At 41.8% G+C, this 22,994-nt stretch overlaps 1 protein-coding gene across 2 annotated transcripts in view; it reads left to right on the top strand.

The window, feature by feature from the left end:
- cdh11 (cadherin 11, type 2, OB-cadherin (osteoblast)) overlaps window positions 1-22,994 on the top strand; it is a 140,480-nt gene that overhangs the window by 79,986 nt on the left and 37,500 nt on the right. For both annotated transcript variants that reach the window (XM_050071283.1, XM_050071285.1), the window contains exons 3-6: window positions 10,801-11,200; window positions 12,868-13,007; window positions 13,746-14,040; window positions 18,336-18,455. In XM_050071283.1, coding sequence (XP_049927240.1) covers window positions 11,062-11,200; window positions 12,868-13,007; window positions 13,746-14,040; window positions 18,336-18,455 — 694 coding nt within the window. In that variant the 5' untranslated portion in view covers window positions 10,801-11,061. The remainder of the gene's footprint in view (window positions 1-10,800; window positions 11,201-12,867; window positions 13,008-13,745; window positions 14,041-18,335; window positions 18,456-22,994) is intronic.

Below are 22,994 nucleotides of genomic sequence, written 5' to 3'. Positions count from 1 at the left end.
TCTGGTGGCTGGAGGAGGTCTCGTGTGAGTAAATGGTTCCAGGTTCGGTCCTGGCCAATCGATGTGTCTTTGTGGTGTCCTTCAGTGCGTCTCCGCAGGCAATATCTTAAACCAATAGTGGCTAATTTACTGTAAACAGCGAAGTTCATTTGAGATCAGAGCAGAAATGCCCCCATAAAACCCTGATGTAGTAACAACAAAGCAGGTTTATCTCACAATGTTTGTCTCACAATCTAAAACCTTTAAAACTTTCGTTACAATGTACGTGTGTTTCTGTGTCAGCATTTTTATTCTATTGCCTCAATTAAATTCAAGTTTAAATCAAGGCAGCAGCCCGTGTACCGCCATCTTTGGTCATGTCAGAACAGACTCGCCACCATGCCAAGTGACACTAATATGGCAGGAACAAACGATGACACAGCGACTGTGAGAACACAGAGGGGACAAATGTCGCCTTCAGGCTGCGCTGAGGGAACAAACAACACATTTTACATCCATTTCCTGTTCCTGTCGGCCGCTCAGCTAATTCAGGCATAATCCTTTTGTTCTGTGGCTCGGGGAGAGTTCATGTTCACTGTGGTCAATTCAGAACAGAAACAGCAACTTTCAAAATGTGTTGAACTCTGTGAACATGTTGACGACAAGTCATCGCTGCCGTGACGTGCTAAAACTCATAAATTATTGCTTCCCCAGTGTTTACAATCGTCAACATCAATTATCTTAACAGCTTTATGGAGAAACAACTCCCCAAACAATGATTAAATAATAAAAACTGGAGTGTCAGCTCTGTTGATGAATGTTGGATCACGTCTGGTTTTCAAGATCAGACAGCGTCCATGTTTCAAAGGCCTTCTCCAGTGAAAAGGAAAGAGGCTGCACTCGGAGAGTTCACAATAAATAACACTGCTGCTCTCCTTTCTCCTTTAATTCTCATATGTATGTATCTTTCCTTTTGTACACACTGTGCAGACAAGGAACAGTGAGACCATTGTTTGCCGATACATCCCTGACACAATATGTGGAGACAGGGCGGGAAAAAAGTATGAAAAGACACACACAGTCAGCTACGTACACAATCACACAGTGTGCCAAGGTAGACGGGGATATATATCTCATTCGTACATGAATGAATCACCGTTATTACCACTGACCTCCAGGGAGACGGAGAGAGAAAAAGTTGGAGCGGAGAGGGAAAAAAGTCGGGTCAAGTTTTCTCCGTATAGTTTCCAGTCATTTCTAAAGTTATTTCAGTGCTGCTGCTGGAGGTTTGGCTCACCATGGGGAGAGAAATGAGAGTGAGGCACAGTCCAGACAGAGACACCAGAGGGAGTTAAAGATAGGCAGTGGGAGTGATGGAAAGAGAGAGAGGGAGCAAAACAGCTCTCATTGTTGTTTAATGGTTGAAAGTCTCCCACATGTTGAAAAATAGAGACATAAAGAAACTGAAAAGAATCACAGTGGTTGAAACGAGCATGAGAACTGTTTTGGGGCAATACTGTTTGATTGTCTTTATTGAATTCTAGATTTTAAGTTTAATTAGGGCCCAAGCACCGAACAGTCCGTCCATCCATTCATGCAAAGTATTCCAGATGTCCCTCTCCCCAGCAACACTTTCCACCTCCTCCTGGGTGATCCTGAGGTTTTCCCAGGGCAGACGAGATAAATAATCCCTTCAGCTTGTTCTGGGTCTGCCCCGGGGCCACGTACCAGTTGAACATGCCTAGAACACCTCTAACAGGAGGCGCTCAGGAGGATCCTGATCAGATGCAAGAACTACCTCAACTGACCCCTTCTGACACAAAGGAGCAGCAGTTCTACTCCAAACTCCTTGCCCTATCTCTTAGGCTGAGCCACGACACTCATTCCAGCCGCTTGTATCCACGATCTCATTCTTTCAGTCACTACCTATAGCTCATGAGCATAGGCGCGGGTTGGGACGCAGAGCCATACTCTAAACCCAACAGGAAGTCAGCCATTTTGGCGTTGTACTTTAACGAACTGCTCCTAGAGATTCCGCTGGATCAAGCTTTCATTTGGGCAGTACAATCTAAAGACCTTGTCCATGCTCAGCTGGAAAGCTTCAGAGTTTTTGTTGATGACGAGGCATCAAATTTCCATGATTTGCCAGGAAGTACTTTGTAACTCTACTGTATATAATTGAATCTCCCCCAAACTTCACATGTTAACAATAATAATCCTCTTAGCTTGTTGACCAGCTCCACCTCAAATGTGGTCAGAAAAGCCTGAAGACCTTGGTGATGCCTTTTTGTGAAAAATCTGAGTTGTCATTGAATTGAAACATTCCCCAGTGTGCACACTGAAGCTTAAATATCGACAGACAATTTTTCTGGAAAAGCTGTGTTTGTCAAAACGTATGAGAAAAGGTCTACCAAAGATCATGCGTTGCTGAGTGATTTCTGAGAAATGTAGTCCACAAACCCCACAACCATGCCTGATTAGCACCAAACATTAGCCTGGAAATCCAGACCCAAATCTAGAAAGATTTAGGGTCTGGCTATGAGTAATGCAAATGGCCCAACTCGAGGGGCGGCACCAAGCATGCATTTGAAAATATCACTGCACGCAATTGGATACCACTACGACCAATCACAACAATACACGGGGTGACGTATACGCTTAGCTACCAGCGGAGCTAACTGGTAGATTAGACTCTTGCCGTATCCGGTCAGCAAAACAGCAAAAACACCCTTCTCGCAAAGGAAAGACTCGAGCGCCGTCTTCTATTCCTATTTTAGAGAAAAAGCCAAGTCTAACTCGTTCATTGTAGCGGCCAAAGCTGTTTCAAACAACTGGTGTTCATCCGTAGCCATCTTGCAGTGTTTACTGACTGATTCCGGACTTCGTCGTCGCAGCGCTGTCGTCATCTGTTTAGCTCGCCTCTGGCCCGCCTATATCAGATACACCGATGTGATTGGTGCAGCTCGGCTCCAACGGCATGGGTAATGAGCATCATTACTGATTGCCAGAGTGACTCGCTGAGTAAATTCAAATTGTGCTCTCGCGAGAACTCTGGATTTCCAGGGTAACCAAACATACTAAACTGGTCAATATACTGTCAACACTGGACATCAATAAATCTGTATGGTGGAGAATTTAACTGTAAACCACACAAACGCCTCATTTACCATGGCTGGAGACTGCACCACTTAGAAATCTTTACTGGATTGCAGCGTCACACCTGATCCACTCATGAGTACTTAACATTGCGTTTGCATTTTTATGCATCAAAGTCCAACATAAACCTCGCAGTATCACACTATGTGAGTGAAGGCATTTCCAGTTTTGTAGAGTCTGATTCAATTAAGCTTTTAAACAACATCTGTACACTCTTTGTTACTGACAGCAACATGTGGAAAGTTCCAGGGTTCAGCTTTAACTGCAGAAATTAAAAGCACAACCTTTGATCATACACATCTTGACTGTGCTCATGAAACCTAGAGACAGACTGGAGTCATCTGAACCAGACAAAATGTGAAGGCACTATGATAGAAAACTAGAAAAGCTTAAGAAATTGTCTCCATTTATTCACAGTTGGTGGAATAGTGCTCTGTGCTGCTATGCAGAGATAGGCACTGAGATTGCAGCTGGGCTGCTGCAACAGCTACTCTGAGTGAAGAGGCACAGCATGAGACAGAGCCAGAAGGAGAGCATGACAAAAGAAAAGCATTTACCTACTCAAACAATCTTTCACTGCAGACCCAGATTCTCTGTTAAACATGACTTGAATGACTGTTTGCTAACCATTGTGCTCCTAATGGGTTTTGGTGCAGAGGAACGGAATTCAAGCAGGATGAAGATTAGAGGACTGATTCCGATTCAGAACCATCAGTCAATATCAGGAAATGACAGATTCTTACAGGGACAAAATGTGAACTTAACTTTGACCGTCTCGCCATCTTACTCAACACAGGAAGAGAAGAAGTCGCAATTTACTTGTGTGTTTAGTAGAAACACCCAACTCGCACACCCGTCCAACACGTTCTCACTCCTAACTGGTCAAATTCAGAAGCTTGGTCACTCAGTGGTCCTATGCTTCAGACTTTGATCCTTTAGGTACCCCTCTCATGTGAGTATGGCGGTGACAGGTTACATGTCAATTTCTGTTTGTCACATGCTACAGTGTCTTAAAAATTACTGTTTGTTAGAGTAACTTAAAGAGTATGCCACCTAACGACTTTGTTCTGTGATGAACTCCAGTAAATACGTCACTCAAATTAACTTTTGGGTTCCTGCAGGACATGAATACCTGACTCCTGGGTGAAAGTTGAGTGTGTGTTTGACCCATCCACCACTCCCTCGTGTCATACTCTGTCTTTCTCGCTCTTTCTACTGAACTATTGCTGCAGACAGGTTCACACTGGGGTGTGATGAAAACCTGATACATCTCAAATACCCTTTTTTTCACCAAAATTTGCACGTAATTGTGGGTTTTTAAAAGCAGGAAAACCTGCTAAAAATAGACTCCTTTCCCACTGCCAGTACGCCAAAGCCATGCACACAGTGTGTCACATTCAACATCACAAATGTCCTGGAAAACAGGGTTAGTAGACAGCCAATCAGGGCCGATCAGAGCTGGAGCTGACAACCGCAGAGTCATTTTTCCTGGGACTGAATGACTGTAGCCTTTTCTATTTAATACAGAAAGCAGATGTTAGCGGGTGTTAGTGGGGGTTTTTTGTGCAGTGGTAAAGGGGCTCTGGGGATGACAACAGGTCAACACCCCACACATATACCTTGTTATCATCACTTTCTTGTGCTGCTTTTTGACGCCTTTTGCAAGTATTTAAACTATGAACCTTGAAGTTAATGCAATTTTTTTCAAAAACAAGAGAAAAGACAATGACGTACTCATTTTCTTGTTTTTTATTTTCTGTTTTTACTAATTTCTTGATCATTTTTTGGGTCATATTGTCTTTCTTGCTCACTGCCTTCTTCCCATGCTTTTAAAAGACATCCAGCCAATGTGCTCAGGTTTCATAGGGTTATAAATACACACATGCTCACACATACACACATTTAAAGACACACTCACTCATAGTTATTTTGGAACAAATGCACAAATGCAATGTGATTGGTTGGTGAGTTAAAATATGTCAGCCAGCGAGGCATGTCGCATTACTTCTATTTTTTTTTCAACCCCACCGCTGTGACCTTTGGGACACACACACACACACACACACACACACACACACACACACACACACACTGTGTGGGTCCTGCTACTCTCTAATGTTAGCCAATGAATCACAGTAGTCTAGTCCAACACTTGACTCATGGATTCACAGCATCGCTATGAGCCCGAGGGAATGGTGCACACACACACACACACACACACACACACACACTGTTCACTATTCTAATGTGACTCTTGAGTCATGTATTCAGACAGAGGAAGTGGTCTGGCCAAAAGGCATGCTCGCCCTGGGGAGTCATTATCACTGTCTGTTTCTGGGTTGCATTCTCTCTTGCTCTGTCTGTGTGTGGAGCTCTCTCCGCCATTAAGGATGTCAGGAACAGAAAGGGAAGAATATTAGACACAGGAACTGTGTGAGGGATTATGCAGGATTCCCAATCCATAAATGCTGGCAATGTTTTTAACATTTACCTCATTTAAAAAAGAAACAGTGGTTGAAATATTTCAGCTGTTTTGTTAATTCCTCATCTTCAGTGAGAGGGAATAATTATCTAGCAGTTTCTTTATTTTAATTTGACAGCAGGGTCATTTCACTGTCAAACAAGTCACACGTTATCATATTCACAGTCACAACAAGTATTTCTGAGCTGTCACTCTGTCCGCTGCTACCAATCTGTTTTATTACTGTTGTTTTTTTTAACATGTTTGACTTGACAGTTTTTGCGACAAATAACAGATGACCGGTAGCAGGGTTTCAGGATATTGGTGAAAGCAATTTATTTTGGACTCGCTTTATTTTTTCTTGCTTGTTAAATAAGGCTGACACTTAATTTGACACATTAGTGACAGTTTGAGAGCGTGTTAATAGATTCTGCAGAGCAGGTGTCAGCTCATCGCACAACAAGTGCACATTGGCCGTATAATTGTGTTGGTGTTGTTGATTTTAAGACTCGTTTGAAGTTTTGAAATTCAGAAATGATTTAATCTCCAAGTGACAACTTCCAGGAATAGATCTGTTTGTGAATAGGTGTTACTTTGGTTTGCCTGTGATAAATTGTTAGCAACTCACAATTTCTCAACTTAAATTTGACACAGAAAAAAAAGGTAACATCAGCTCTCTACAGAAGTTAATACTGCCTTCTTTCTCTGGTTTCAAGGTGCTTCTGAGTCGATGAAAAATATAAACAAGCTCATCCTCACATAGTTGCATCTTGTCTTTTCATCTCATCTCTGCTGCTTTGGTATTTGTCTCTGATTTATTTTGAATCCTTCAAGGTAATTTCACTTTAGTCCCACATATGCTGTGGCAAAGACAAAACTAAGCTCTTAAGCTTGCACAGATAAATGATAGACAAGCACAAACACACATACAGAAACAGAAACATCAATCAGAAGACTCAAGGATAATTAGCCAGATGATGAGCCGGTGTGGGATTAACTGTCAACACTTCCTGGTTGGCTGGTCATGTGGTCAACGGGAGCCAATGAGCCCTGAGGGAAATTCTCATCAACTGAGCTACTGAATGTTAAACACACACTCGCATGCACACGCTTTATTTATATATCAAAGACAGAGCAGCAGAGAGGAGGTTAAGACAGAAGAAAATCAGACGAATTAGGTTTAGAAAGGAAAAGAAGCCCAGAGAATCACACAGCTGCAGCAAGAAAAACTCATTTGTACCTGTTGTAAAGGGATTTGTGAACACAATCACTGACTGTCAGTGTTTGCTCCTTGCATGTGTTGAATGATTTCTTGGAATAATGGCAGCTTTGGTGCAATTCTTTGGCTGTTTTGGCACGGCTGCCTCTTCAGTGAGAGGCACTGCAGGTCTATGTGGGATATAACATCTGCAGCTGTGTCCCAAATCTCCTGTCAACCATGTCAGGTGCCATAATGGAGGTTCATTGGAGATGCAGCTGTGTGCAAATGACGCATCAATATATGTTAACCACTGGGCAAGGAAATGGGATATCTGACACGTAGGTGTGTGTCGATTAGGTGACGTTTTTGCCTTAATGAATGTAATTAGGGACACTTGTTTCCAAATGTGCATCAGTGACACAGTAACCTTCGTCTTTTGTCTGATCTTCTGCTCCAAGTTTAACATTATGAAAGGGTGACCTGACAAAATGAAGAAGCTAGAATGAGAGCTGTCTGTGTGCTGAGAGACTCGACAAAGGCAACAATGCTTAGGAGACCTGACTCAGTGACACAGTAATATTGAAAAATGCTGCAATAAACGTATTGTGTGTTCTGGAGTGCTGCCAAATTGTCATGAATAATTAATGAATAACATAACGGAGATTCGTGCAACAAGCTGCTGCTGTCACCAGGAAAAAAAGGAAGACTCTAAATTTAATTGAGAGAACCCTTTCATTAAATTATCAACTCGTCTACATGAATTATTAGATTAATAGTTGTTTTTTTATTCCCTGAATCTGTGAAAATATTCTAATCAAATCACTTATGTAGCCTCTTATTCCTGCTCGTAGTTACTTTACAAAAAGAAAAAAATCATCCTGTTCATTATTTATGTGCTTTCACTTGTCACTTGTACTTAATATGCTAACTTCAGTTGTGGATTGTCAGCGCCTTTCAACCTGTTTAAAACCAGGAGTGCAGGCGCCACCCCTGGATAATTTTGTGATGAAAATATCTAAAAACATGCATGTGTTGTTTAGCTCCTACAGCCTACTACCAACAAAAATGATCCAGAAAATGATTTAAACACTGTAGATAAGACACAGTCATTTTGTTTCCTTTCCTAATGACAGAACGTTGGGTTTCTGAACAAAAATAATCTGTTTAAATGTTGAGTTTTTCCTTTTCCTTTCATATTTGCAATGGGTTATTTAAACAGCTTTGAATTAGGCCTGATTCTGAATGTAGCGTTTTCCAATTAAGACATGTGGGACATGCTGATATTCGTCGGGTTTCAGCAGCATGTCTCAACTGGGAAGTTGAGACATGCAAAATACCAACCCGGTCTCATTCCGAAGTTGCCTAATACCGGCGCTTAGGAATACCAACCCGGTCTCATTCCGAAGTTGCCTAATACCGGCGCTTAGGCAGCAACTTCCAGCGTCAGACACAGATGCAAAAAGGGTCCATGTACTTCACGGCCATTCATTTTTCTTTTCGAAATAACAAATTGAAACACAGAAAACCAACCATTACCTGTTTTTTGTTTTGAAATGACCAAATGAAAAAACGATCTGTCTCCTGTTCTTTATTTGATAATAAAGAAAAGAAAAATGGAAAACGAATCGTTATCCATTATCCGTTATCCGATTTAATTTGGGAATTTAAAAAAAAACCTGTGGGAAACTCCTTTCTCTATTTTTGTTCGTTTCTTCTGTGACCAGTAAGTTGCATTCATGGGGTCTATGAAATGTACATACAGAGCATGTACATTTCCTATAACTACTAGAATGTTGCTTTATCTGACACGTTATGCTAATAAATAACTTTTCTAACTAATCTAGGTCACTCTACATGGACAGCAACTAACAGCATACCACATTACACATTACATGTCTGCAAAAAATGATATGCAATACGTGAATTAATAAAAAGTTTTATTACCATGGACCAAACGTTCCTTTTCGTCCGCCATTTTTCTGTGAAAGTGACGTCAATTTCAGTCAAGTCGGCAACTCCTGTTCCAAAATTATCTCTGAGTTGTTTTTCCGACATGAGCGGGCGTTCATGTGTATTTTCCCAGTCAGAAAGTCATTTTTCCTATTATTCCGACACCACATGAATGCAACTTAGTGGTCACAGAGAAGAAACGAACAAAAAATAGAGAAAGGAGTTTCCCACGGGGATTTTTAAATTCCCACATTAAATCGGATCATGGATAAGGGATAAGGGATAATGGATAACGATTCGTTTTCCGTTTTTCTTTTCTTTATTATCAAATAAAAAACGGGAGATCGTTTTTTTCCTTTTCGGTTGGTCATGTCAAAACAAAAAGTGGATAATAGTTGGTTTTCCGTGTTTCAATTTGTTATTTCGAAATGTATAACAAATGGCCGCGAATTCCTCGGACCAAAAAGCCATCTTTCACACTGGCATATGTGGCTGGTTGCTGTTATTGTGTAACAGCACCCGGTAGCGTTGGGGAAACGCAGCAGGACAACAGCATAAGTTAAGAGGGCTAAAGTCCGAGTAGGGTGGTGGATGGTTCCAATGACCACCACCTTTCTTATAAAAAGACTCCAGACCGGAAGTTCTCAACATGCCGATTATGTCTCATAGTCATTGGGTCACTTACTGGCAATGGAAAGTAAGCCTGGTGTGACAATTATTTGATTTACATGAAATCTACATGGTGTGGTGTACAACTAACATACAGCAACGTGACATTTAATTACTGTGTATTCTCCAGTGCCACACAGACGCATAGGAAGTGGTGAGAAACAACCCAGTCTCACTCCGAAGTTTTTGAATACCAATGCGTAGTGTAGTCATTGATGTAGTTCAGAACTGAAATTTCACCCATTCTTATCAGGTAACCCTTTGTCCTGAGTTTGTACTCACCATATTTTCAGACACAGTTGTCAATAAAGCCAGAAAACAAGTGAAAAATGACAGCATTTGTTTTTCACTGCAAAGGTGGAAGTGACATGACATTGTTATACTGCTGTTGGTGGTTTGGTGGTCGGGCATACAAATGTCTGACTTTGTTTCTTACCAGCATCTTACATTGGGACCACACACTTTCACTCCTCTTAATCAAGCAGTAGAAGTCACCCAAACATCTGAACTTTGACATGCCGTAACCATGCAGGTGGCAGATTGGTAAAACTTTGGGTTGGTTGTTATTTAAAGGGACTGACAAACAAATTCAGACTTGTTGGTCCTAAAATCTAACAGAGGGAACGAAGCCTGCTTGTTTTGTTCTGTTTAGAAATGCAGCTCCAGGCCTGATCACCTTTAGTCCTCTGTTCAGTGGATGTCAGCATGATTTGATTAATTCCTTCATTGCTCCCATCACATTTATTTTGCTCATATGCCAGAGTATATCGTTAACATTTCTCTTGAGGCATTTCAATGACATTCATCTATAGTTTCTGGCATCAGAGGTCAAGTGTTGATGGACACATTGGATTTTACACGGATCAAATTCGTCTTGTGCTGTTTAACATATCAAACCGTAAGCGATTTAAAGGGGTTTGAGGGAGAGTCAGGATACCTTCAATGTCTTTCATATGTTCCCATGTTTGCTTTACATTACTTTTGTTGAATTTAAAAGAGCTATAAAAAGAGCAATACAGCAACCTGGCGTTGCACATGAGCTGTACCTCCCACACTAAATCACTCTGTGTCTAATTGAATTAAAGCTAATGACTTTACAGACAGCATCGTCTGGGTAATTAGTACAATGTCCTAATCAACACAACAACCATTTAAGAAGTCAGATCTCCAACTGCAGTCAATTAACATTACCTCTTATAACAGACAGGGAAGAATGATCACTGAACTGTTTACGGTGTTTTTGCTGTCAGTGTTAAATTCATCACTTTTACAAAGATTAATCTGTTTGCAGGGGAGAAGTTTTATTAAACTGGATGTAAATTTGCTCAATTACATTGTTTTCTTTAAGCAGTGTTTTAATTATGTCTCCTCTGCTCTCTTTTAGGCCCTGCCATCAGAGGAGAGAGGGAGTTAACCAATTGTGAGAGAAGACGAAGAAAAAACAAGGAGAAGAAAGGCAGTAACGTGACAGTCGGTGATGAGTATCCGCACCAACTGGCCCCTTCTCAGCTAATGAACTAGGAAGTTCATCAACAACATTTCGTTAGCAAAAACAGGATACCGCCTCAGTGGGAGCGGAGCTCCACTGAGAGGAACCAGAAAGTAGGGGGCGGAGTGAAGTGTACGGTCGCTCAGGTTGGGCACGATGGCGATGCGGCAGGGTCTTGGGCCGCTGAGGGCCTTCCTGGTGCTGGTGGGAGTTTCTGCGCTCTGTAGCGTTGCATTAGGAACCCGGAAAGGAAACGCTTCTTTGGATCAAAGAAGCCACAGACACAGACATCCAGGTAAGACTATAGCAGCCAGGTCCTTATCCTTTGACTTTGATGTGTCTCTCATACTAGGTATAGCTCTTAATCTGTCCGGATCACATTTACGGCTTTAACTTGTAACTGTGATGCAGTCATAAAAACAGTTTATCTTTCACCTATCAATGCACAGATGGCCACTGTTTTTCATGATAGTTATGTATTTTAAAACTGACAATGATCCCTCCCTTGTGACCATGAGTCACTTTGGACTTCACAGTACCAACAGTCCATTTTTGACAATTACTGTGCAGAGATGTCGCCATCCAAGCTGTGAGGCAAATATTTACTTGAACTGAAATGTTCCTTTCCCTTTACATTTACATTTACGAATTGGAAAATCACTGCATTCACATTTTCTTGTCAACAAAGTGATCTCTTGCTTTAAACATCTCCGAAGAGGGTTTGGATAATCACGTCTTACTGAGTGTATTTACGCTAAGATTTTATGCATTTGTCTTCCATCCACTTGCAATTTCAATCCTTTTTTGTTGTACTTGTTCTTACATAGCAAAGACTTATTTAGCAATTCATTTTTTCCATCAAGGTCCCTCTCAGTTACAGATGTTCACACATGGCAGCTGCTCAGTACAACCACAGCCTGCTCCTGTTAGCTACCCAGCAGCTGCACTGCAACAAACAGAGGTTAAGTCCCCTGCAAAGCGCCACCTCAAAAACTACTTGTTCAAGTGTGTGTCTTTCACAACATCCGCCCACATTATCTCCACTGGGATTTGAACTGGTGACCCATAATTCAAAAGTGGGCCTCTTTGTTCACGAGGTCACTGCTCGCCACCCACTTTTGAATTTAGTCTGTTGAAAATATTCTCAGACAACAAACTGCAGTTGTGGTGACAGACAATTCACTCAACATAGTGATCCAAATGAGGGCCCATTTTAAATATAGTATAGTGCACAGAGTTCATTTAGGGCATGTCCAACTCTGTTTTTGTGAGTTAAACGGCACACAATCTGGGTGCAAAGTAACGCGAAAAGGGGCAAGGGTTGTATTTAGTCCTTTCATTAAACATAGGTGTATCTTAAGGGAATAACATGTCCTCAGCCAATCTGAGTGTCGTCCCCGATTCCCTTTAAAAGCCAGGCATGCCAACTTCTGAAATATTCAATGAAGTTAGGCTGCTTCTTGAGCGTAAATGTGCAGTGTCTCTCGAAATGGAGAGTCTGTCAGCAGCTCTGCTCTGCTCTCTGCTATGTTCACATTTAAGAGAATGTAATTAATATTTTCCTCATTAATAATGTTTTATTTCAGCAGGCAGAGTGTGTGCTCGCTCTATTTGGATAATGCTTCCATTAAATCACAGGAAAATACTGAGCCATTGTGACTTTATACCAGGTTTTTGTTGGTCAATGGCGCAATCACATTCTGCTGTTTTGAAATAGCAATATGCAACAGATGGGCGCAAGTACTTACACAAAATGGCCGCTGGCCATGAAAATGACAACTGTTTCTGACTGAAACTTGCAACGACAGTCACACTGAAATATGAGCAGCTCTGCACCAAGTGTAAGATGAGCCCTGGAGACTTCTGAAATTGCTTCTTAATCTCTGTAGATTTAAATTGGTTTACAGAAAACTATAGCACTGGTCTAAAGAAATGTATCAATGCTTGTTTTTGTGCTTGTAGGTCACTTGTCGCTGCATAGACACAAACAGAGAGCGGGGAAGGAGGGACAGGTGCTCCACAGGTCCAAACGAGGATGGGTCTGGAATCAGTTCTTTGTCATTGAGGAGTACACTGGGCCTGACCCAGTTCTGGTGGGCAGGGTAAGTATAATAAAACACGACTTAAGATTTTTGAATCTCCTCTCTTGAGACAAACAGAATTAATACTTAAGTAAAGAAAATACTGTTAAATTCATGTCCAAACTGCCCTCCAATTACAGTCATAGTGGCTGCACACAGTGTGACAGCAAAATGACTAACTCCAATAGGATTTAAATGTGTGTTGTCAAGGGGAGAGAGAAAACTAGAAAAAAGGGAGGTCATGCTCACATTCAAGGTGAAGATGATTGGTGGTAGTCCTCCACAACAGCAGCATCAGTCAAACCGAGCAGCGGCTTTCACAACAAACAACAAATTATGTTTACAATGCATCATATTTCATAGTCTAGGGGCTGTAAAGGAAGAACAAGACTTTAATTGAATGTTGAACATTCTTCAAATTCTTTGGATGACAACGTTTTAAATCTTACTTATTAGTGTTTGCCTGTCTCACACAGCACATCTCCGAGCCCGTTGATCTCAGTCTCCCCGCTTCTTTAATTTGTAGACTTGAGAAATGGATGCCTCATGTCACATCTGCCAAGCAGCCGAGATACAATACATATTCCAGTCTCGCCTGTCGATCAGACTTCCTGTCTCACTCTGTAATCAGCAGTCTGTCTCTCTTTTTCTATAAGTTCCACACCATCTGAAATCCAGATGTCCTGCCTTTGCACATGTTGCTGTCTTTGTGTTTTTCTTCTAGTTTCTCTTACTCTCTTCTGTTCTTCCCCGATTCAGCTCCACTCAGACGTAGATTCAGGCAATGGCAACATCAAGTACATCCTGTCCGGCGAAGGTGCGGGCACGATCTTTGTCATTGACGACAAGACGGGCAACATCCACGCCACGAAAACCCTGGACCGTGAGGAGCAGGCCCAGTACACTTTAACAGCCCAGGCCGTGGACAGAGACACTAATAAGCCTCTGGAGCCTCCATCCGAGTTCATAGTGAAAGTTCAAGACATCAACGATAATCCTCCTGAGTTTCTTCACGGGCCGTACTATGCCAGGGTGCCTGAGATGTCCAATGTTGGTGAGTAGTACAAGAGAGGGTTAAGGGAACAGAAGGGGAGGTTAAGTTTGGTGCTGGGGAAAGGGTAAGACCTTGGTTTAAGGTATTTAAAATGCAAAACAGGAAAGCTGCAAATTGGTCCATTTCTTTAGGGGTAAATATTGTGGACTAATTGTGGTGTAGTAGAAGACTAGGACATCATCTTGGCGTTGTTTTTTACAGTGTTGTCAGTGCAAAATGTACACTTTGTGCTTGAAGTTTCGTTTGAAGGTCCAGCGTGTAAGATTTAGGGGGATTTAGGGACATCTGGTGGTGAGGATTGCAGATTGCAACCTGCTGAAACTTCTCCTGGTTTGGTTACCAGGAGCTGAAATAGCCGCAGAGGTCTCTTTCGCTCTTAAACAAATGGATGCAGTCATTCAAACTGTTAAAAACACAATCCCATGTTACAAATCTGATGCCATTTGGCGTGCTGGAGAGGGGCCGTTAGTCTATTACCTGCAAATCTGGCATACCTTTTTTATTTTAATCTGATAATGTAAGATCCAGCACTCAGGAGGTTTTCACAGACAATATTATCTGCAGAGGTGTCTCCCTCTCCAAAACAATCAGACCCAGTAATTTAATATAATGTAAATATATATAATTTCATATTGAAAAATCTGTGTTTTTACAACATATTCATCGTGAGGAGGCTGCTAACTACAGCAGCTGATGCAAAAGCGAAACTGTCCACATCTAGATCCAGTGTTTGGTTTGTCCATTCTGGGCTACTGTAGAAACATAGCGGTGTAAGTCATTCTAAGGTAACGAAAACACAACACTTCTTATTTTCAGGTGATTATACATTAAAGGACACTTAGGATATTATACTCTATTTCTGTCTATATATCTCCTAAATCCTACACACTGGACCTTTAAATCTTCGTCCGAAATGCGTCTTACATGCTCAATTCTCTCGTCTTAAATTAAGGTATATCTGTGAAACTGACCAGCAGATTTGTTTTTTTGTTTGTCCAAATATCAAACATAATTTGATCGCAACAGTGACACAGAGGAAATAATCAATGGTACTGAAAATCTCTCCATTGCATAGTAATTGACGTTTCCTAATGAAGTCACTGATGGAGTTCATCGTCAGTGTTGTTTGTCTGCTAAACAGCCTTTTTCATACATTATTAATTATGACTGAAATCCAATCGCAGGAAGTGTGACAGAGAAGTGGATAACAGACGGCACCATTAGCTGACACAATCTGCTCCTACAAAGCCCTTTCACCTTTTTTCCCTTTCCTTTATCAAATGTACAAGAAATCTGATCAACCAGAGGCAAAAGAGAGGAAATACTTAGCACTAGTTTGGCACAGGAAAGAACTCGTACCATCTCCTCAGAGTCTCCTTACTTAGGGCTTCTGATGTTGATGGATTTTCTTTCCAAATATTATGTGGTCTTGGAGAGTCTTCAGCCCCTCAAGGCCGACCTGAAATGAACCACACTGGCAGTGGTGCTGCCTGCCAGAGAAATCCCTTCTCTGAATGGGCTGGACTTCCAAAGAAAGAACTTCTGAAAGGACTTCTGAATGAGTTCTGTTCAGGCTCCCTTTTTTATTTTTTTTTCACCCATCCGCTTCTTAAGCAGAAACAGGAATACAGAAGCCTGGCAGGGAGGGGCCGCCGGTTGCCATCATCCTCAACCACAGAAGTGGAACAGAAAGAAAAGCTGTAATTTGACTAACTAGGTCCGTGTTCCCTCATGGATGTCAGAATTAGAACAGATAGAGAAGACAGTCTCTTTCAAATTAACATTCCTGGTAATTTACCCTGTAAGGTAGCGGCCACATCGAGACCAAGGTTGAATGAAACTTGATTACAGTTATAAACCCAATGGATTCTGTGAGGAGCAGAGTGGTGTTGCTCATATAGCTGCAACATCTAAACAGCATATATGAAACTGAAAAGATTGTGAACCACCAAAAACTGTACTATTGATTTGAAGTCTCCAAAGGGCTCAGCCAATATAATCCAGCTGCAGAAGGGTCAGCATCAGCAGTTTTAGACCTGCAGTTCCAGTCCAGCTTGTACCATCAAAAGGCAATGGATATATCCGCTCCAGTTTTGTTGGTGTTGTTTTGCTCAGATTTTGTGTTTTATATTTGACACTATTTTAAGAAAAACATGAATGGATAAAACCTTTATTGCCCCAAGAGGAAATTAGCTTTGCACAACTAGTCTCACTCCAAAATTGTGAAAGCCGGTGTTTTGTCAGTGACCTCCACTGTCGCACACTGACAAAAGAAGCCGTCCTTTCATGTGGGAATGATACGCTGCCAGTCGCTGTTACAGTTTAGCGGCCCCTAGCGCCATCAAGGGGAAACACGGCAGGACAAGACCTAAGGTTACGGCAGCAAAAGTCTGAGTAGGGCGGGATGGGTCCAACAACCACTGACTTTCATCTGGGAGGCCGGTGTTCAATTCCCACAAGACTGTAAATCCAAACTCTTATTTTTTTTCCTAAACCCAAATGTGCTTTTTTTTGTTTTTTTAATACTTATAGTTTATTTATTTTCACAATAACATGACACATAAACAGAACAAACAGCAGGTGCCAGTCATTATATTGTACAATGTAATAGTTCATACCTTCATGGTTTGTAGGAAAGGGTACATTGGTAATATTATTCATACAGTGGGTTGACACAGAAATAACAAAGTCACCAATGGTGAAAAATAATAATGCATGAGAAATAGGGAAGTTCGATCATCTCATTCCTCCTATCTACACATAAGGAACATACCTATACAGATATTCATACAGGTACAGGCAAAAGGAAAAAACAAAACTTGGTTAGCACAAGATAACACCACATGACAGTGAGACAAACACGTGTTTTTGTTGCCTAAACCCAACCACATGCGGAACCACAAAATGTAATCATGTGCATTTGTTGTTGAAGGAAAGAAACATCAATTTACGGTGCTGTACTCGTGTGGTGCAGTTATTTTGAAAGAGACTGTATGCAAACTGTACATTTCCTGTGAAAACAGAAGTGTATTTTGAAAAAAAGACAATGCATGTAACAGGCTGAAGTTGACACGGCGTCCCAGGTCGTCAACAACCAACACACCCAGGGTACCTTTCATGGTGTCTCTCATCATAGAAAGTCCATGACCAAATGTCCAAACCTTTTGCCAGCACTCACCGTGGTTGAGTTTGAGAAGAATGAAGTGAGTTCAGCTTTACAATCTTATGGGAAGCAACACCAGCCTGTCAGGTGAAAGTCGGTGGTTGTTGGACCCGTCCATCACCCCTCTCACCCACCCCAGTAGGACTTCTGCTGCCTTAATTTTGTTCTTGTCTCACCACGTTTCCTCCTGATGCAACCGGGCACAGTTAAACAATAAAGGCAACCAGTCGGGTACCATGCCAAGGGAAGGATGGCTTTTTTCATCAGAGTCTGATGCCAGAAGTCACTGAGCCATAAATGTTAAAATTAAAGGCATAATAATTTTGTGGTGTTATTTCACAGCAACAATGTGAAACGCATTTTCATTTAAATAATAACAGTCATGCAATGGTGTTCTATTAATATTGATATTTGTGAGAAATAAAATGTAAAAACACACAAAAAACTGCGAGAAAAAGAACAAAACTACAACCCCTGCCCTGTAGGTGGTGCACATGTTGGGTGGTGTTTAGGCTGATGACAACATGTACATCTGCAGATCTAAACTGCTGTTAACATTATTACTTTTATTTGACATTTTTAGTGAGTCAGTTTTATGAGTTGTGTCACATCTGAAAAATTGAATTTAAACAATTATGCAAAGTTAAAAGAATCTACTCCCGACTTCTGCAGATTTAATTTATTTAGCCTATTTGCTCAGCTTAACTGTGTCAAGTTCAGTTAACAGAGATTTACAGGAAGTAAATTGCTGTTGTCTTGTTTTTGCATTTTTCAGATTAGCCAATAAGTTTTGAAAGGGTTTCATAAATCCTGGGGTTGTAGGACTTTGTCACAGCATGGAGGGAATGTAATGTTTTATTTAAAACACGAAAATCACCAAAATTGGAAAGAGGATGTCTCCATCCGACAATGATGAAATGTAGAGAAATAAGTGTGGAGACCGGCCTCACAGGAGCAGTTCAGCTGCAGTGTCTGAGAGATTTTTTCATTCCCTTCCTCATCCAGCCGGTGCAGGCAGGTGAATCAACACGCTCTCTGTGACAAGCTTGTTTGTCAAACCATTCTTGAACCAAATCGCTGAGGTAGAGTCATCGCCTGACTTGACTGTCATGTCTGTGTGTCTGTCCTGTAGGTACGTCAGTGATGCAGGTGACAGCTACAGATGCTGATGACCCCACCTACGGCAACAGCGCCAGGCTGGTGTACAGCATACTGCAAGGACAACCCTATTTCTCTGTGGAGCCTCAGACAGGTGAGGCTGAAAACAGAACCCTGACCTGGGTCAACAGACATCAACGCCACAACCAGATGTCTTTGCATCATGCAAAGACACAGACTTCACATAGCTAACAGATCCAGCACATGCAACCACACTGAACAGCATCCTGTAAACAGACAATATAAAGTCATGTGCAGCAGTAAACATCTGCACATTGGTAAGTATTGGCTCCGTTAGCCAGACAGATAAGCCACACAGGGCCTTCATGAGGAGTGCATATCTCAAGACCTGTCATGTTCAGTGCACTAAGAGCTTCAATTTTGTAGCTCTGCAGTTAAATCCTTCACCTTCATTTGGTAACTCAACCAGGAGATATAGACAAGAACAATACAATGAATAGAAGTTCTCATAGCTGATGGTCACACATCTAAATTCTAACTTTGAAATTCAGCTATGAACTTTTATTTTTTAGGTATACTAAGCAGAAATTGTGTGTTACTGCTTGTAAACGGTATTGCAGCAAAAGCAACAGTAAAACCCGACCCTAGCTCAACGCCACATGGTGTTTCAAACAATTCAGTATAATCCAATGAACTTCATTTATCCCAAAGGAAATTCTTGTGCCAGAGAATGCTACAAATTACAGTAACCACAATTTAATGATTCATAACCAGTAACAACCAGTGGGTTCCTCGCATCAGGGTTACTGACTGGGCTCAGTTTTATGACAACAGAATATTAAATCAGCCGGAAAAGGGTGGACTGCCCACTCCAGGTCGGGGGGGAGGTCCTTCCTCAGGTGGAGGAGTATAAGTATCTCGGGATCTTGTTCACAGTGAGGGTAGGATGGAGCGGGAGATTGACAGGCGGATTGGGGCGGCGTCAGCAGTGATGCAGGCGCTTAACCGGTCCGTTGTGGTGAAAAGGGAGCTTAGCCAAAAAGCTCTTGATTTACCGGTCGATCTACGTTCCAACCCTCACCTATGGTCACGAGCTCTGGGTAGTGACCGAAAGAACGAGATCGCGAGTACAAGCGGCCAAAATGAGTTTCCTCCGCAGGGTGGCTGGGCTCAGCCTTAGAGATAGGGTGAGGAGCTCAGACATCCGGGAGGGACTCAGAGTGGAGCCGCTGCTCCTCCACATCGAGAGGAGCCAGTTGAGGTGGTTCGGGCATCTGGTAAGGATGCTTTCTGGGCATGTCCAACCGGGAGGAGACCTCGGGGCCGCCCCAGAACACGCTGGAGGGACTACATCACCCGGCTGGCCTGGGAACGCCTCGGGGTTCCCTCGGAAGAGCTGACGGAAGTAGCTGGGGAGAGGACTGTCTGGGCTTCTTTGCTGAGGCTGCTGCCCCCGCGACCCGGACCCGGATAAGAGGAGGACGACGAGTACGAGACGAGAATATTATATATCTGGCAGAATATACAAATAAACAAGATAGAGGTGTTTTCTAGAAGCAAAAGCAAAAACCAGTGCCTAATAGAGTAACAATAGGAGTATGATTAGTACAGGAGTTACTAAAGATGCACTGAAATGGTGGGAAAAAGACTGAAGAATAATACTGTGCATGATGTGAAGAATATTGCACAAGACATAAGCAGTAATGTGCATCATATAAAGTAACAGTGCAAGTGTTTTACCTTGCTGCATTTGCTTTTTTTTTGGTGCTGTGTTTGTGATTTTTGTAGCTTCTTCTTGAATGCATAGTTCAAGATGCACAGTCGCTACCTTTTTATGACGGCACCTGCATGCTGCGCCCAGGGCTGTCCTGAACACAGCAAAATAAAAATACATTAAGAAAACGGGCAGAGTCTCTGCGGATAGATCTACAGCCACACACTGAGAGTGGGTCATAAGTGATGATTGAGAGGGATTACTTCAGCATGAGTCTTTGATTTTAGGAGAATCCTACATTATATACCTTTAAGCTCAAACCACAGTGGGAATACCTGTGTTTTCAGAGATTGACAAGATCCAAGAAACCAAACTTAGTACTCACATCTTCAGGTCTTAGTCATTATGAAAACACATTGAAGCATTTAAAAATAATAATTAAGAGTTTTCTGCTTGGTTGTGCACCCCAGTGTTGTAGACAACAAGCTTTCATTGCTCTATCACACATCTTGCCACTAAACTTAAGCCCTGTTTCTTTCTGCAACATTTCCACCCTCTCCTCTCTTAATATAAAATGCTAAGCATTGGCTGCTGCAGGGATCATATAACAGCAGGTCCTCTCCACTGAAATTGGTGAGGGAAAGAAGGCACTGCTGTAAAAAGAGGTCCCCAGGGGACATTCAGCCTGGTCTCTGCAGAGCCCAGGCCTAATATTTGGGCTGGCATTAAAAGGAGAAATTGGATGTAAGCAGAGAGGTTAGGGCAGACATGGAGCTGTGTCAGGTCAGAGAGGGTGAAGAAGAACAGAGAGAAAGAGGTTAGGGTAGAGGAGGAGAGAGGAACTGCTTTAGAGAGAGTGAGTTCATGGAAAGACAGAGTGGTGAGGGCACAGAGAGGGAGAGAGATTTGGGCAGAGTAAATCTGGCTAATCAAACCAGTGTTGGGTATTTGACTGGCTCAAATCCATAGCTCACATTTCTAATTGGTTTGGAGATTATCAGCTTTGCATGCTGTCACACACACACACACACACACACACACACACACACACACACACACACACACACTCACACACACATATACGCACACACATATACGCACACACACTTGGCATAATATGACAGTAGAAATCCTCAACTCCCAGACACTGCAGCGAGACATGTGGAGAAAGAAAGAGAGCGATGGAAAGAGAGCAGCCGGTGATGAATTAAACAGAAAGAAAAGATTACTGGGGCTTGAAATGGAGAAAAATAAGACTTCACACATGTTTAACTGGAGTTCTTAGTTATATGAACGATGACTGATGGTGTGTGTTTTCTTGCAAAATGAAATATCTTTAAATAAATGACACCCTCTCTTGGGAATGGAAATTACATTTTAAGTTTCTCCTTTAGAACTTGTTTTTCAAGCAAGACCTTTTGAAATATTAAAACAACATTTCTGAATGACGTCATTTAGATTGATAGTGACAAAACAGTCATAAAGAAAATGTAATGTGAGTATTAGAGAAGTATTTCCCCACTGGAAAGATGGTCTTCTCATGAAACTAGGTCGTCAATGTAGTTCAAAGATGCTGATACTTTTTAACCTCTTGTACTCCACCCCCATTTTGTAGCAAAAACGCCTAAAATGGCATACCCAAATTAAAATGACTGTAGCTTCTGAACCGCTCTGACTACATGCATGCATGAGGTCTTTCCAGAAAGAAAACTCCCTGAAGTTTCTTGTGAAAGTGTCAGAAACACTCTAGGTGATACAGAGACAGAGTAATGGGCCTCTGAAGTCAGTAAAAAGTTGAAGATTTTGCCTAAAATAAAATAAAAAATGTGTTTCAGGATGAATAACTGTCTGTGGCTTCATCTGAGCAGGTAAATGACACTGTGGGGCTGTAGGCACACTATCAATGAACACTTGTTTCAAATTTGAAGAAGACTGCTCAAAGTATGACCATTCTACAGTGTTTTTACCATGAAAAGATCCAGGCGGAGCTCCAAATGACAAGTCGGTCACTCTGCTTCAAAACAGTACTATCAGTGATCAAACAACACTCAGCCAGCTTCAAACATTGTACCTTATTGAAATCAGGTGTGATTATGATAGCTGATGTTGTTTATGACACAGAAACACCATAAAATATCACCAAATAAAGCCATATGAAACGTGAAAGTTATGATCCCACTTTCTAGACGGTATATCTCAGCCAAAAATAGTGGTAGGAGTGAGACTCTTACCTTTTATAAAACAGCTAAGTCCCTGCTAACGGCTCCACATAAGATCGCGAGTAATCCTTTAACTTTTCCTGCCGAAAATCAGCAAGACATGACTTGTCACCACTCATCGCGATTTTGGACTTTGTGTGTTTAGGCTGCTCTGGTGTGAAATACATAATAAATAAAAGAAAAACAATGTTATTTTTGAAAAGTCGAGAGCTTCCTGAATCCGGCAATACCAAATATCACATGGTTTGATGATGTAGTGCGCCTGGGAGATACCATTTAACAGAGGAGGAGGGGAGCGAGGAGGTCGGCATCCTGGCGGAGTTAGAGAGGTTAAAATTGGTCCTACACAACCAGAGAAAACTGATAAAACTGTCAGAGTGCACTATGCTGTACCGGACCAATAAACGCTCCCGCTGGTGAAATACCTTTATGTGTCATGCAAAATCAAATAACTCGGTAATCTCAGTGATAGAAGTCGGTAAGTACATGGGTCATCCATAGACCTTTTAATGGGGCCCCCTTGGCCTTGGGCCGGGGTCATCGGTACCCTTTGACCCTCCCTGACAGCGGGCCTGTGTTTAACACAACATCAGATCCAAGAGGCTCCTGGTGCAGCACGTACATGGACAAAGACATTTCCAAAAACTTAAAGTAACAGTGCAAACATTCAGCCTTCTATAATATATTTCACACATTGTACAGTTCTGTCCAACACTGAAATCTAAACATTTACAAGGTC

Source organism: Epinephelus moara, chromosome 19, assembly GCF_006386435.1.
Source record: "Epinephelus moara isolate mb chromosome 19, YSFRI_EMoa_1.0, whole genome shotgun sequence".
Taxonomy (NCBI): domain Eukaryota; kingdom Metazoa; phylum Chordata; class Actinopteri; order Perciformes; family Serranidae; genus Epinephelus; species Epinephelus moara.
Note: the sequence above shows the minus strand (reverse complement) of the source record. Positions and strands in the feature narration are given on the sequence as shown.